The sequence below is a fragment of the Protomyctophum parallelum genome, assembly GCF_964188405.1.
Source record: "Protomyctophum parallelum genome assembly, chromosome: 11".
In the NCBI taxonomy this organism is placed as follows: Eukaryota; Metazoa; Chordata; class Actinopteri; order Myctophiformes; family Myctophidae; genus Protomyctophum; species Protomyctophum parallelum.
This window is the reverse complement of record NC_139707.1, coordinates 29,487,893-29,505,971: the sequence shown is the minus strand read 5'-3', so window position 1 is coordinate 29,505,971 and position 18,079 is coordinate 29,487,893. Positions and strand designations below refer to the sequence as shown.

General features: G+C 40.7%; 1 protein-coding gene across 1 annotated transcript in view; it reads right to left on the bottom strand.

The window, feature by feature from the left end:
* LOC310867379 (contactin-associated protein-like 5) overlaps positions 1-18,079 on the bottom strand; it is a gene marked incomplete at its 5' end in the record, with an annotated part of 161,094 nt that overhangs the window by 94,809 nt on the left and 48,206 nt on the right. The window contains one exon of the mRNA XM_083777412.1: positions 5,697-5,807. Coding sequence (XP_083633538.1) covers positions 5,697-5,807 — 111 coding nt within the window. The remainder of the gene's footprint in view (positions 1-5,696; positions 5,808-18,079) is intronic.

The window sequence follows — 18,079 nt, the reverse complement described above, 5'->3', positions numbered from 1 at the left end:
CTATTGATTTATTGCCCTGGATTTCAAACTTTGGGGTTTATCTTCTGAGCAGAGCGACAAAGAAATGGAGTGGAAAATGCTCCCCTTTTTTCCATGTCATTTTAAAGGGTCTTACGGCCAAGCAGACGCAATACGAATATAAGTTGTATTGTTCCATGCAAAAGTGCAATAGGAAATGTCAACTGAAATACATTGGTCCATAACTGTGGATCTAGATGATTATATTGTCTGAACAATCCTAATTATCAGCATCACAATAACAACAATGAATATTTGGTGGGTGGGGCCCACTTACAATATCCTCATGGTTGACAATTACAATATCTTACAATATCCCCACAGGTTGAGAACCGTCGCCGTGCTATGGGCTTTCCGCAAGGTTTGCTTTTGTATTGAAGCTGTCAGGGTCGCCCCTGACAGCTTTAATACAAAAGCAAACCGTTGCAAACCGGTTGCTCATCCCATCCGCAGCTGTGGGTATTTCACAGAAGGCCAGAAATAATGAGCTGGGTCCCGGCCCCCGCATTCTGTATGTCTGGGTTTTCTATACTTATGTCCAGTGGATCCGGAGACTTTTTTCACCTTGCCATCCACGAATGCAACGCCAGCCTAGTTTGTCCCACTTGTGCGGCGGCATGTTGTTATGAATTCAGTGACATGATTAAAGCATGTATAGATACTGTAGACATCGTGAGCTCCATAAGATGAGTTGAAGACCCCCCTCCCCCCCTCAGGCTCCCCCAGCTATCAAGCAGAAGAAGCAGGTCAGCTCCGGCAGAAAGGTTCATTACTCAGCCGTGGCTGTGCAAGACTGGGGAGAGAAACAACACCATAGGAGTGAGATGAGCGAGGAATAGCAAACCAGGACTCCTCTGTGTGTGTGTGTGTGTGTGTGTGTGTGTGTGTAGAGGAAGCATCGTTTACGCTCGGATACCCCCTGGGGAGCCGGGGTAATACTGTTTGTAACCAGCACAGACGGTGAAGGTTGACCAAAGTTTAAATTAAACAGACTACAGAAGATGTTTTTGAGTGACAGGGCACGTACGTGACTGCATGCATAGCATTTGCTGAATACACAATTTCCCGTCCTGTCCCATTTTTATTATTTTTTCCTCCTCGGGCCCGACGAACGCCTGGGCCTATCACGAGGCTGGGCTTCCCCTGACCTAGTCGGGATAACCCTGTGTCCTTGGTGAGGCTGCTTATTGGCCAAAGTAAGAATTATTATTTCCCACTGGAGATCCCCTGAGAAGAACCGTGGCCCTGATGCACTGTTGCACTGAGACGTTTTAATAAGCAAGCAGGTAGTGGTGGAAAGTAACTATGAGTACATTTACTCAATACTGTACTTAAGTACATATTTGGATTGGATTTTTTTTTTTTGCTTTGCTTTCTTGTAGCCTATTTACATTTAGCTGATCCACAAGATCAAAATGCTTGCCATTTTACAGTGAACTCATCTGCTTTTTGGGCGGAATAAAATGTTGTAAACAGGCACTTTTAAAAGAGTATGTTTTATGTTTTGGTATTGTTACTCTTATTCAAGTAGTACTTTATCTACCGCTGTTTCTCATGGACCCAAACCCAGCACTGTTAAGGCATTTTAATTTTAATAAGCAAACAGAGGCCCTTGATTGACTCACGGTACCATGAGTGTAGCTTTGTCCATAACCAGCTAGGACTCCAGAGAGATGTTGGATAGAAGCACATTCATAAATTAGTTATAACTCAATATTATGGGGAGATGATGAGAGCCTACTGTAATCTGCCTCATTCCGTTTGTTATTAATTATTATGTATAATGTATAGCATAAATTAACGGTCAAGCCGGAACTGGAATTTCAGTGATGAAAAGGATCACCAAGGTCATTCCAAAGAGGCAGCATTGTGAGCTTGTACATCTATCTACAGTGTCCCGGAGGTACAACGCAGGTATCAGCATTCTATTTGTGAGACGGATTGCATACAGTAATATCTTTTCTGTACTAGACATTACATATGGTTGCTGTTGGGCAGAAACCTCTTATCTCCATATTCTAACATTTTTGGTGTTGTTTCCCCCCTAAATGAATGCCCTAAATGGTCATACAAACGTATCAAAAGTAGCAGATCTACAAGCTCGAAACTCAGCGTGAGACAATATTGTACTGCAGGAACCAGCAACAATAACTAATGAAGACGGGACTATTCACACCGGTGACAAAAAAGGAGCCAAATACAAAAAAACAACACCTTTGTTTTCACCTCTAGCACACTCAAGTTGATTCCCTTCCCCTATTTGCATGTAATGTAAATGTACTTAAAAGAAATCCACCAAATTTGTAACCCACCTCCACCAAACATATGGATATTGCCCTACAGTACTTGTGTGACAGGCCCTTTTCACTGTAATTTAATTTCAGAAGGCCACAGCAAACACTGGTTACATGAGAACATATACTGATCCAGACATGATCCTGACCGGTTCAGTGGCCTTAGAGTGGTTAGAGTGTCTACCCTGAGATTGGGAGGTCGAGGTTCAAGCCGCCGGTCGAGTCATACAAAAGGCTATGAAAAAATATACCCTAAGCCTCCGTGCTTGGAATTTTGGATCAGGGGAAGAAGTCCCTGCGACATGCTAGAGTCATGTCCATTGTGTGCACTTGTACATCATGTGACATATTGTACTAGCGTCATATCCAGGGGGTGTACTTGTACATCAAGCTGCCTCACGCTATACAGAAACAGCAGACCAATGGGCCAAATGGTTCGGGAACCAAAGGTTCCCAAGGCTACTTACTTATTTACCTTCTGGTCCAGAAGTACAGCTACTTCTACCATTTCCTTCTTCCGTGTAGTATGTAGTAGGGATGGAAATAGGCACATAAAACAAAATAGCCTTTCTCATGGTAACAAAATGCCCCTATACATATCGCCATGTTTATCATAATTACCTTGATGAAGGCTATTACCACATCTAATCCCTGGCTTCCCGATTCGCAGGGTGAACGTTGGGTGAAAATAGCCAATCTACAAGCTCACAAGTCAACAACACATGACAAGCGTTTTCATGACTGGTGGTGTGCCTTTCTGCTGTCACATAACCCGAAGTCTGCATGCCGCAGGTGTTGATAGGGGCATCTACTTATGCAAATCAACAACATGCATCTAACTGAAGAACAGCTGGCTTTCATCATCTGGCTCACTGTGAGCTACAAAGTCAAGTTGCCTCCGCATGTTTTATGAAGCCCACATCTATCTTTCATCGGCTCTATACTCACGAACAAAAAGTAAGAAGAATCTAAGAAATGTTTTGTGAATTGAGCTTCGCAAGGAAGAGAGAGATCGTGCCGAAACATATGGCAGGTATATAAATAACTGTACTAAAAAATACATAGTACAGCTGTAAGAAACATTTATTCACATTGAACCATGTTGTATGATGGAAATCATATAGGGGCAGAGCGCGGCCATCAAACAAGACTGTCTTGTAAGTTGTCAAACCATGTTTGGCTTTGGCCAGACAGACTCATAACGTGGATTCACTTCAGATTCAGTGAATCCACATTATGAGTCTAGCCAGCACAGCTGTTCCACATTGCATGGACTAAACCAAAAATAAAATCTCACAACTGAACATTTTGGGCATTTTGAATACTGTGGTCAGTTTAGCTGGCTGTTTAAAACAGTATTTCTGAGAGTTCCTTGGAGTAGCTAGCCCTGTTCTCCTCTTGTTTTGTTCCAGGTTTCCAGGTTTTCAAATGTATAAAATTTATACAAAATCTTTTGAAAATAGCCGATCACATTTTATTTGTTCAAAATGTCTTGCTCAACATACACTAGCTAAGTAAGCATACATTGGCACACCACTATTTGTCATTTCAGTGGAAAATGTAGGTGGAATGGGACAGATATTCAATATGACAATAGCAAATATAGAGTCATTCCATAATGGCCATGCATGCACTGCTGCAGATGGACATGAGCTAGGGGACTGAGTCAATGGGCCGTTTAAACGGTGACAGGTCCTAATGTTGAGGCTTCACCCAACCAATGCTAATGGAGTGTGTCTGATTGCCATATACACGTGTGTGTGTGTGTGTGTGTGTGTGTGTGTGTGTGTGTCCATGCTATATATACACACACACACACACACACACACACACACACACACACACACACACACACACACACACACACACACACACACACACACACACACACACACACACACACACACACACACACACACACACACACACACACACACACACGCTGTCGGCAGGAGCCTCATATTCAATTTCAAACATTTTCTGTGTTTTGGGGAATTAATGCCCTAGTTGATCAAACAGATGCTATCAACATAATTATTCTGTAAAAGAGAAAGAAAAAGACAAACTTATTCAATAGCAGTGCAGTGAATTCACAACAATAATATAAATCATGGTCTGACAGGAAAATAGACTCCTGCACACCCAAAGTGGTTTAGAATTCAGTAATGATCCTTCTCGCAAAGTTTTCCCTTCAGGAGTCAGAAAATATTACTTCTAAATTGCCTGCAGATCAATAATGATAATATGTGTGTGTGTGTGTGAGTGTGTGTGTGTGTGTGTGTGTGTGTGTGTGTGTGTGTGTGTGTGTCATTCATATTCCATACGTGTGTTTGTGCATTTGCAATTGTGTGCGTGTTCCAGGATCCTTTATAAAATAATAAGGTAATTAATAAATATCAAATTTGGCCCAGGCCGTGGCGTAACGGTCTGGGCACCGGACTGGTAATCCAGTCGCAGTGTGCCGCGGGTTCGACTCCCGAGCCCGACACGGCCTTTACTGGATGTCATCCCCCATCTCTCTCCCGTTTCCTGTCAGCCTACTGTCTGTCCCTTCAAAAATCAATAAAAAGGCATAAGCCGCAAAAAAATATCTTAAAAAAAAAAAAAGAAAAAAAAGATCAAATTTGACAGTGTGTCAACGGTGTGCAGTGAACACATGCACACCCCAGAAGGCACTGCTGTTGACATGAAGACAGTCACGTACTGTACAGTACGTGCAATTCAAAATAAAAAATAAAAACTGTGAACCTTAAATCCGCGTGGCAATACTATTCCCTCACGTCTCCAACTCATATGGTGTTTTACAGCTTGTACATCAGAATGAACCACTATGACCTTGGGCAATGATGTGAAGTAATGGATGACAGGAGTTATGCTTAATGCATACTAAATTACGCACGATCCCCGCCGCACATCTACACACAGATCAACTACGGTTCTCAAATGGTTCTTTAAAAGGCTCTAGTGGTTCCACGAAGAACCATCATCTACTAAAGAGCCATTTTTCTTAGTGAATGGTTCTCCGTGTTCCTCATCATTGTTCTAGAATAGATCAACTTTGGTTTCTATGAGGAACCATGCATAGCTCTTTGAAGCACTTTTAAGTTAACCACCCAATTGTCCCTATTTTGGGCATGTTTTAGTGAGCAAACATGTGTCGAAAAACAGCAGATCTTGAAGCCCACAACGTGATGCATTGCTGACCAGCTATTTTTGACGAAGTGATTTGGTGTAGAGGGTAAAAAGGAGTGGATCGGGACCCCCATCTGGATCGGTCCAGATGGTGGTCTACGGCATCACTCTGAAGGCTCAGGTGGCAGTTGGCACATTTTATTTGTCTGTGTTTTACATATGTAAATCAGGCTTATTGTTCTTTCTGCTCACCGTCTCTTCTGTTGAGCCTGGCAAATCGGGCAGCGTTGCCAGCCGAGGACTGAGACGAGCCCTGGAAGGAGGCCTCGGGCAGCACAGACGCCAAAGGGCCATCGCAGTTATCTGGGGAGACAGGAGAAGTGACAGCCCCATTATTATTGCACATCTAAACACATAATTCATTCATCCATGCGGTCGGTCGGTCGCCTCGACTATACCATCGCCAATGAACTCCTCAAGTGTGTCTCGCAGCTGTCTCCGTAGAATGACGGACGGCACCCGGCTATTAGGACGAAGATAAACAACTTTCCAGTTACCTTGACAAATGGCGCAGAGCAGGAAAGCATGCAAAAAAAAGAATATGAAAGGCTTCTTCATTAAAAGTCTGTAAGATAAAGGCAAGCTGGGGGGGAAGACAAACGCCTGAAAGAATGGTATGGTGAAGTGAAAGGGAGATATCAAACTTGTGCAGATGAAATACAGTATCTATTTTTTCTTTCATCTATACAGCTCTGTTGCCTTTCATGCAGTGTGGGCTGTATCTAATCCAGGACTTCATAATCAGTCACGATTGGCATTCATGTTCTTCAAGTCCCTTCTGTTCTCTGGCCAAAGATGGAAAGTTAAAAGAATAGCCCCTTGAAAGCACTATTCACCCAGAGCCATCTATCATACTGTACACATGCTACAGATCGCAACTCAGCAGCGCATATCAATAGAAAGCTTTCTTCATGTGGAGCCAAATGGCACATTCATATAATTAAACTCATTTTGCACCATGCTGCAGATTTCTCTAGGGGGGCCTGTCCTTAAGGGGCTGTAGAGTCACTTTATGCACAACTGAAGCCCTTCAGATGACCGGCTGTAAACTGAGGATGAAGGGTTTGAAGACGCAGCGGTTTGGTCCGAAGGGAGGAAAAGCTGTCGCTTCAATCTACCATTGTTGGGAGACAGAGTCATTTTCAGTTTAGAGAAAATCAACAAACAATCACCAGCTAGCTCAGATATGTTTTTCTTTTGTTTTTGCCCTTTCCGTTAGTGTGTGTGTGTGTGTGTGTGTGTGTGTGTTCACAGTACATAATGAATTGATTTAGAACGGTGTGAAACAAACAAAAACAAAATCACAACTCCTAATTGAACTGATAATGTTGCTTTATTTCCACTTAGTTCTGTTGTTTCTGCCCTTTTCTCACAGCCACTGTTATTTACAGAAGGGACAGGGAGATGAACACAAGAAGGATTTATCGTGGTGTTAATGTGTAGTTCCTTCCTTGTGTCTTATGCGATTTCCGATCGCATCGCTCCCGGCATACCGTATTACCGTTTGTGTAGGACAAGGTTTGTGTTTGCACAGTGCACACATGCTAAAAGCTGGACATAGGATGGTCTATCGCCCCTCAAAAATCAAACGTGTGTGAAGTGAGGGGCGCTCTTATCATCATACATCACATGCCATACTCAGCCAATCAAATCATTTCCATGGTACATACAGACAGACAGTGACACACGAAGCTGGGCACCCTCAAAAAGGATTTATTGCCGTAGTTCTCAAAGTAGTAGTAGACCCCCAAATCGGGTGATAATTGTTAACGACTGTTATTCCAACACACTAGCCCAGTCGCCAGAAGGAGTAGGACAAAGGATCTACGACCTCCCGGTAGGAAAAAATGGGACAGACAATTACAATTTACAATTTACAATTTAGGCATTTAGCAGACGCTCTTAATCCAGAGCGACTTACATTTAAGCAAGAACAAAAGCATGGGAATACATCACATAAAAGCATTTATCATGAAACATGCGTAAGCTAAGAAAGTAACAGTGGAATATCTATATAATGAAACTATACATACATATAATGAAACTATACATACACTATACATATAATACTATATATTACGCATATACATAAACTATATATACATATAAACTATACATATTTACTACTATGCTATACATATGTACTATGGCGTGCTATGACTAAATACAATACAATTATAGTGCTGTCTACATAACATGCTATAAGTCTGTATCAAATGCTATCTAAGGCAACATAAATGCTATCTAAGGGGGTAGGGTAAGACCAACTGGTGTAGCTGCTACTTCTGCTGGTTTTGCATTTGAATCCAGAAAAATAACAATTCTGGACAGATGAGGTTTCCAATTAACAGAGACGATATCCCACTTCAACTTCATCCTCTAGTTTAATGTAGGGAGCAGCAGTTGTGCTGTTAAGAAATCAACATCAAGGCAAATCAAATTCAACATAATAAACATATACAATATCCCGTTTCACCAAACAAGCAATGAATCAAATAAATTAGACCATTACAGAGAATTAATTAATAATGATACCAGCAAATAGATAGAGTAGCAGTGTATTATATGACAACAATAAATAAAATAATATACTGTACTGAAAAGAGAAAAAAAAAACTAACAACTTATTATAATTGCATTTTGGGACTAATGAATCTGCCAGAAAAGCGCAAATAGCAACACACAATAAATAATAATGATAGAAACAATTATAGGTTAACACAGAAGACATAATGAACTATGAAGAATTTTCCTGACTGTCCAATATTCACGTTAATAGAGTTTCATCGATCGACAACGTTGGTACGTCTTTGTATAAGGCCTGACAACAGTATTGTCCGATGGAAATCGTTACAACGTCACCAACATTTCATTGTCATCCGACCACACACGTTGATGCTGATGTTCAGAAGCTCTTCTGGTATATGAAGGAAAGCGCACAACAGTAGTTCTCTCTTTGTGCTCATAGTTGTGAACTTGGAAGATCTGCTATTTTTGAATAGAACCAATGCTACAGCACATGATGCATGCAGTTTTTGTTCCCCCGACCACCTATTTTGGAAACATCATCATTTTTGGAATTATTGTTTTTAATTATTGCTGCGTCAATCAATGCAGAGGAACCAAAAACAGAATATTACTTGTACTTTTACTTTATTGTGTACTCAAGATGTACAGTAAGAATGAATGCCTTTAATCTTGGATCATCTTGAAGTGGTTATAATAAGCTCTCAACAAACCCTCCATATAATCTGTTCAGTTGTTTTATTACAGATATGAAAGACAGACTAATTTAATAACAGTATAGATAACAGCCTTCTAGAGCAGTGATTTTCACAACGTTTTAACTTCAGGGACCCCTATATGATTTTTTTTACCTCTGGGATATTTCACTTTTAAAAAGGGTAATTTTATCATCTACTTTTGTGAACACCCAGGCAGTTTTTATGTTGCTCGATTCAGTATTTAGAATATTTTCATACATGCCTCCTTCCTATAAAAACCCATTTAAACTTCAAACTCCATTTTAACCATGATAGGTTCATTGATGAATCTATCATGGTTAAAATAGTGTGTCTAATAAAATATAAAATATATAAATACAGAATCAAGCAACTGCAAAGCAAAACTGTTCGGTAGGCTCCCAAAAGCCTGAGCAGTGAGCTTGTAGATCTGCTATTTTCAGAGTGCAACCAAACAAAATGGTCTTTTTAGTTCTTTAGGATCTATTTTATTGTATTGTCAATATATTTAGTCTTAAGTCCATTTAGTTTTTTATTTAGTTTGTCAGTGAAACAAATAGTTTAATAAAAATTAAATCAACACTCCAGGGACCCCTATCAAAACGCACTGTTCATATGCTGTAGCAAGAATTGTACCCGTTTTTCCGTGTTTTCCTTCCACCAAAAAACATGCATGTTTTGGATACACTCCTAGCCAGCCAATGCCCTTGACCAAAATGCACTGGCCTTAGAGCTGGTGCTGGTCCCTGTAGAATGGCTGCCCAGTGCCCATTGCTCCTAATGGTCAGGATGGCAAAGGACACATCCCAGGTAATTTAGTTGGCATTAATTATACCTACGTAACATCCCATATTATATTTCCTGTTCTTGCTCTAATTATTACTATTTATGTAGCAGATAGGAATTTAGCCTACGTATACAGTATGTACTCATATTTGGGTGGACTTGATCCATTTAGCTGCTGGAACTCAGTACATGGCCTTGTTGGTAGACTTTATTCAGCACAATGAATTCATTTTCAATGAAAGGGTTGCATTTATTTTGGACGCGAGGAGAAGTTGAGGGACGACAACGTAAGCATATCTTTTGTGGGCGCGGTCCCATGAAATGGTCACGCACGTGCTCGTTTCGTGCACACGTCCGTGGCTGACTAGACCTGGATTTTGTTGAGCTGTTTTTTTTACAGTAAGTACCCCTGTCGTTGATCCAGGTGACAATGCCTGCGCCACCCGCTCCCCGTCTGAAAGGACCTTAAGGGCGTGAGGGAGGCGGTGGCTCAGGAGTTAGAGTGGCGGTCTTGGAATCCGAAGATTCCAGATTCGATTTCCGGCTCATCCTGCCAAAGTGTCGAAGTGCAAGACAATGAACGCCTATTTGATGCCAATGAGCAGGTTGTTGTCTCCACGGTCTTGCATGGTTCATTGGTTACCTCCGCCATCAGTGTGTGAATGGGTGAATGTGAAGTACATTATAATTGCAGTCCATTTACAACACACAGGAACACATGCATCTCTTCACTCACAGCTCTCCTGATATGAACTGGCAGCAGCCTTTTACGCACAGGTGAGCAAGACTGCACCATTCACAGGGGTGTTCTAAAACATACCATACATACAAAAACTATATAAAAAATATATAATATAAATATTATACATGAATATCCAATAACCCACACAAGCATCAAAAGGCTCAATTGAACTACTACACGATACTATACTCTCCCTACAGGCTACAGCATAAATGTGATGTGGTTTTATGTCATTATAAAAGTACAATTACTCCTTTCTGCCATCCTGACTTGGTCCAGCCCAATTACACTGGCCACAGAACAAAAACATTACCTACTGCACTTCCCTATTGCATTTGTGTTGGTTACTATTGCACTCGCCTCTCAGGATGACCAAACATTTGTCTCTATACAGTAGGTGGGACTGATTAGCTGAGTGGCCAGCCTGCATGACAGGAAATAACTTAAATTAAATCATTCAGTTAAAAGGTATTCAATAAACAATAAAATAATGAATGTGCAAAATACAACTGTGCCATTTAATAAAGCGCATATGCTGTGTGAATATGATTCAACAAATAATTGCGCAATTAATTAGATCAGTAATGTATTTGTTTACTTGCTGTGTCATATCTGCCCTGTGAAATATTTGATTCCAAAACACAAATAGAAATGTCATTGTTATTCATATGTTCCTATGTTCAATGCCAAAACATAATTCAATTGTTAAACGCTTGCACAATTATTTATATGGCATTTAATCGTCAACTTGAATGTTGTATTGGTGACAGCCCTATCCACATTCTTCCCATGTGGAACTTGAGAACCACACGATTAGACGTATTTTAACAGGAAAGATCTGACAACACAAACAAAACAAACACAGCATGCAGATGTTCCCGCCCACATCCAAACTCGCTAGGCCACGAGAGTGGGTGAAAAAAATAATACAAAGAATTGATTCATCATTCTGAAGCATGGCAATGTCATTCCAACTGCTTAGCCTCAGGCACTGTGAAACTGCAATGAATTTGACTGGAACTTGGCCATTCATTGGAATGCTCTATGAAAATCTGTCAGCACAAGCTTGGAAAGAAAGACTCACAAAACCATATCTCAATGCAACTTGCTTAATTGCTGCAACAATAAAGACAGACATAATTTGGTACAAACCAAAGCTCAAATGATTTCTGCCCGTCTTGATCAAACTTCAAACAGCTTCAAACAGCTCATACCTGTTACAGTATATGCACACAGCACATGTCACAACACATTGTTTTATCAGTGGCTTCATCTTATTGTGTAACTAGGTTCTCATTTATCAAACATTTTGGGTTCAGGTCACCCCTGGTCATCCCGGCACCTCGGAATTACATTGGCACTAGACCTACGTAAATATGAGAATCTTCCCCCTAAGATACAGTATATACAGTAGATACACAGTAGATATACAGAAGATACAGTATAGGAAAATTTGAGAGAATATCAATTTCCATTAGGACAGATTGAAACTAATTGTTATACTTGCCGTTTAACCACTTAAAACACAGCATCCCTATTCTGGGGTGAACATTCACCAAAGATGGCGGATTTAGAAACTCACAACGCGTCAGAACGTGATGCGTTGTGAGCTTGCCTTGTAGATCTGCTATATTTGGTCAAGAGACTTGGTGCAAGTGGCATTGATTCCACATATATCAAAGTATTCTGAGGAACCCTAGGGTGCCACGTACGGCACCCACTTTGACAAACCATGAGCTAATCTGTTGACACCTATCTGTATTGACCATGTTAAGGCCATGTCATGTGGTCACTAGACCCCAAGCGTACTCTTAACTGCACACTGATACAGAAGCACACTAAAGAGTTCTAAAGGTTAACTTATTCAGATATCCTTAATACCCTCATAAAACAATGCCCATAATCTTTAACTGAAGGACAACAGATGTCAGAATGGCATTTTCCATTTCTGACATCAGAACAGTGAACAGTGTATCCCTATCACACACAAATTACAGCCTCCTATAATGTTACAGAGGGAGTAGTTACATGAAACATATCACAATATGTGACAGTTCAGTCAAGATATGACAATTTGGTTCTTAATCTTTATAGACCACAGAGATGACCGGCCGCTAATGCTATCCATATTAACACATTTCTACATTTCACGCCTCCTCGTTTAGGACAATACCTGCCAAATTAATCAATAATATGAATTATTTTATTGAGATGCAGTTAGGTTTATACAGATCGTTAATGTCGGACCTCTTATCTCCATATTTTATAACAAATTCACCTTACTTACTAATACTATACTACAACATCAAAAGTAGCAGATCTAAAAGCTCCAAATGCGTCACCAATTGACACGTTTTGAGCTTGTCGATCTTCTACTTTTGACGTTTTTGAATTTGAATTGTGAAAAGTAACAGTCTTGGACATAATGACATTTCCACCCGACAAATACGATGACGAATTCTGGTGCATTACACAGAAAGCAAAAGCATAGGAACTAGACAATAAAATGAAGCTATGAGAAACTAAACACCTACAAACCTGTGATGTGACAAGATGATTATGATTATGATTCTGAGAAAAGACCACTATTTAACCGAATGGGTCCTTATCCTCTGAGATGAGGAAGATGAGGAAGTGAGAGTCAATCAACAGCTTGCTGATAAACATTACGGCAAGACATTTGGGACAAATAACAGTGTGAACTAATAGCAGATATGCTACTGACAACATACCTACGGAATAATTCATTTTGGTGCAGATGTAATTAGGCGAACAATCCTAAGGGCCGATTCATACTCCTATTTTAGAGCCGAATAAAAGTCGGTTCGGCTCTGTAGAGCCTACAATTTGACGTCATTTGAGGTTCGGGGGAGCGGGTAACGTCCTAAAGTCGGCTCTTCGGTGCTACTGACGAGCCGAAATCATTTCGGCACTACAGCGCCGAAACAGCGGTAAAATAGGAGTATGAATCGGCCCTAAGACCCAAACACTTCCATTGTAAGGTGCAGATGGGACTCTGAGGGTGGGGGAGATGACCAAGATTGACCCATATGAAAAATATCACTTTGACTCATCTAAAGAGGACTTGAACAGCAAAGGGTAAAAGAAACATTTTTGACAGAACTCTCCTTTCAGAGGCAGTTACGTCACAGCATGGAGCACAGTAAAAACAGTGCAGCAGCATGGACACTTTTAGTGTCAAAGAAAAAATGTAACTTCTTATGTGTTTCTGAATATTTTTAGTTTTACCCAGATGCCAAAGGTGAAAGATTAAAATGATCATTTTAATAATAGGCTCCTCTATTCAAACACGACTCCAATATCTCAATATCTGTGTGGGTGCGACACAGCATCATGGGTTTAAAGTTTAAACATATTATCTTATATTTAATATTGCTATACAACTCACATGCACAACGTGAACTACTGCTATGGAGTGCAGAGTAACGTTTTGGTAAGCAATGCATACTGTATAGTGAACGGATTATGTGGGAAGAGATGGAACGATATGACAAACTGGTTTATTATAAATGTCTTTGTCCTTGTGATGTGATGTGATGCAAGGCTAAGTGGGCAGACAGAAAGTTGGGATATTACCATTTACAACTGTGAAAAATACACCCACATAATAACCAGCATTTGTCATGCTAAATAAATGGTGCAAGCTCTTAGCATCTATGCAACTGCAAAACGATTTATTTTACATTGATACAAGTCACACACCTAAGGATAAATTGTTGTTTACCCATAATGATGTTCACAGTTTGTTGAATTAATGCATATATGCAACAGGTGACGGAATGATCGTTACACCCATTAAAATAGTGCTTACTTTACACCTACAGTGATGTAAATAGGTTTTCAATGTAATGAGTCCCGGGATGCAGGGATGGTCTTTTAGATGAGTCCCAGGGACATTTTATGAGTCCCACTTCAACGACGTTAGGAGTCATATTTTGCCATTTTTACAAATTGCATTTAGCTCCCATTTCATTTTATGTGGTTATAATGTGGTTATATTCATGTAGAAAACAGAAGAAGAAATAAGTATTATAACTAACGCTAGCAGAATAAACTAGAATAAAAAAACAGTACAGTAGTACAGTAGTGCATCCCGTGGATGCAGAGGTCGTTGTTTTATTGCGTCCCTTAACTATAAACTGCGTTTTGGGATGCAAGATGCACCCTATTTTAATCTCTGCACCTGCACATACAAATACGGTAGTGCTTTCTTTACTCTTAAGTGGTTACACATCTGTACCTGGAGAAATGATGTCTGGGGTTTTTCTCTCCCTGACCCTGGCCATTAGCTAATGTATAACAAAACTGGCAGAACTCAACAATGCGACAGTTTTGTGCCACATAATTACACCCCCTGAAATGTAATCTGTGTGTGACCTCAATATATAATTGGAAGCATTTGTGTGAGTGCAAATAATTGTTTATGTGTGACCTTTTTACTTCCCTTTATCTGGTTATTCTAGTTGGTACACTAGTCGGTATGTGCCTTGCGAGCAGACAGTATAGCACTCTGTATAACGGAAAGTAGGTGCCATGTACGTAGCGTGAAAATAGAAATAGAAATGCATTGCCTACATTGCTTTCACGACATGAAATTATGGCAGTCCTGTCCGAGTGTCTGTCAAAGGCTCAATGGTGTTGGATAGTTAATTGTGCAGTTATTTTTTTGTTATTTTTTATATTTTTTTAACCCACAATTTTGCAACCAATTTTTTCACCCAGTGTCAATTGTCTAATGTAATTGTGGGCGCTACACTTCCTCTGCCAACCTGGGGGGGCAGCGGACTGACCTCATGCTTCCTTCTATGCATGAGGAGTCCAAGCTGCTTCTTTTCACCTGACGGGAGAGTTTCCTCAGCCGGATGTAGCGCGTGGAAGGAACACGTTATTCCAACCAGTTCCTTTCCCCTCCATCAGTTCTTTAATGTGCAGTTCAACACAGTATCATTTAGGCATGTAACAATTTATCGGAAATCGATTACAATTAATTCAAACAATTTAGACAATTAGACAATTTAAAACGATTTAATAAAATAAAAGATTTGATCTTCGTAAAATAATCAGTTTTCAGTCATTTGATACTGTATTGAAAAGAGGAAAAAGAAAACACAGTATAGAGGGGTAAGCGCATGCTTAAAGTGAATGGCACATCGAGTGGCAAATCGAGTGACAAAGCAACATGCAAAGTGAGTTTAACATTGTTTAACATTGTTTAATGCAATCAGATAGGACTTTTCTGTTTGGATGTACAGTATGGGCTGTCAAGGCCAGAAAGTAGTTTTTTGCCACTCAGTAGGCGTTCCTGCATAACTTCCGGGTTTGATGATGATGTCACGTGCATACCCTCTATTGTGAAAATAAATAAATAAAAAAGAGAATAAAATACTGGAGTGGGTAAGAGAAATAATAATTAAAATAAATCTGTCGTTACATGCCTAGTATCATGCACAGTGCCAGTGGTGGGAAAGGTAGCCTACTCTGTGTGTTTTACAGAAATGTCGGTACTTGACAGCTAGCACACGCAGCTTGAAACTGTCTTAATCCCGGCCAAACCTGGACTTAAGATGGACGCACTACAAGATTATCGGGGGGATTTTGGGTCGGAAACAACTCTCCAAGCTTAATGCTGGACATACACTACTGCACTATATCACACAAGCCAGACATGCCGGCAGTTTGCCTGAGTGAGCTGGAGCCACTAGGCAAGTGAGTGAGTGTCTGCACCCAACAGCTGATGGCCCGGCGTGTCAACAAGTCACAGTTGGTGGACGGAATAGGTTATCATCTGTTTCCAAACGGCACATAGTGCTTGCCAATGACATGTGCAACTAGGCCACAGATGCCAATGAATACAAGAACACTCTCCCCAAAACATGCTTGCCAGGAGTCAAGTCAGGCGATATTTGGAACCCGTCGGATGCACTGGCCACCAAAGGCCACTCGCCGCAATCAAATCCCGCGAGCTCGAAGCTAGAGGTCGAAACACACAAATGCACCGAGCTCAAGAGACTGGGAGCTGATGGTAGGTGTTGCGCTCCACCTCAGCAATTCATAGACAATAAGCCTCTCCGACCTACTTACAGAACCCGGGGTTAGCACAGTAAGGACGGGCGGCCGTGCCTTTGCAGTGTTGGCATTGAAGTTGTGGAACACACCTTTGAGGATCATACAGTAGCTGCCCACCCTAGGGACATTTCAAAACATGCTTAAGACCCACTTTGTCACTATAGTGTAGAGGACTCCTAGGTTAACTTTGTGGGGGTTGTATGTGATTCTGTGCGTGCGTGTGTTCTTGTTGTCCTAGTCTAGCCTTCTTTGTCTTTTCTTGTCTTTTTCTCTTTTTCTCCTTCTTTTCTCTTTCTTTGGGCAATGCCCTGGGCCTGTGTAATAACAGCACACAGCGTTACAAATACCAAACCTATGAACTGTGGAGAACATAGGAATGCCCCCATTACAGCTATATAATAATAATAATAAACCTTTATTTATATAGCACCTTTCAAAACGAGGTTACAAAGTGCTTTACAGAAAAACATAAAATCAAATGCAGTGCACACCATAAACAACAGTTTACAATAATAAAAATAAAGAACAGGCAATGAACAGAAATGCAATAGGACATAAGAACAATAGGGAATGTTAAAAAAAAAAAAAGTTTAGGTGTTAAAAGCAGCTTTATAAAAATGAGTTTTTAGGAGGGATTTGAAGCGGGGGACGGATTCTGCAAGCCTTATCTCGAGGGGGAGGGCATTCCAGAGAGTTGGGGCTCTGAATGCAAAGGCCCTGTCACCTTTAGTTCTCAACTTGGAAGTTGGAACTACCAAGAGCGCCTTTTCTGAGGACCTTAAGGTGCGCTGTGCTATGCTCCAACTCCAAGGATATTTTGTCTTGTCTCCTAGCAACATGTTGTTTTGTTGTTGTTTTTCCCCAGCCGCATCTCAGCTTTACTCCTGCAGTTAATAATAATAATAATAATAAAACTTTATTTGTATAGCACCTTTCATGACATGAAATGCAGCTCAAAGTGCTATACAGAACTATGGAGAATAAAAGAAAAGCAAGGCTACGACATTAAAAAACAAGCAGTAATGCAATACAGTGAGGACATGAATAACAAAAAAATAAAAGATCAATTAAAAGCAATGTTGTAGAAGTGGGTCTTGAGCTGAGCTTTAAAAATGTCTACAGAGGCTGCCACAGAGCTGCCCTAGAGTGGTTCCTGAAAACATGTAGATCCATCAACAATTCATTAAGCTTTCACACAGAATAAATGTCTAGGCCCCAGACACGCAGATCCGACACACCAAAGGTCTGAGATGCGGAAATCACCCGTCGCTCCCGAAATTGCGTTGGTCCGACATGTGTTGCGCCGTGCTTGCGGTTAGGGTGTCGGTTAGGGTTTTGGGTAGGGTGTCAGTCTGATGACAGTCGGCCAAATAGTATGTCGGAACTAAAGCCTGCACCCTACAGATTATCATTCTGAATGAACGAAATTGTAAAAAAAAAAAAAAAAAGATAATAATAAAAACTCCTGATAGGTCTGCTGTGAAAATGCAGATATGATGATGACATACAGTCCCATATTGTCTCAGGCAGAAACCACTTCCATATTTGTCTCCACCAGGCCGAAGGCATGTGGGGAGAGTATGTTTTGCACTCCGTCCGTCCGTGTGTCCGTCCGTGTGTCCGTGTGTCCGTGTGTCCGTGTGTCCGTGTGTCCGTGAACAGCTAATCTCGGCCACCGTTAACCCGGTCGATGCCATATTTTGCACACACACTCCCTG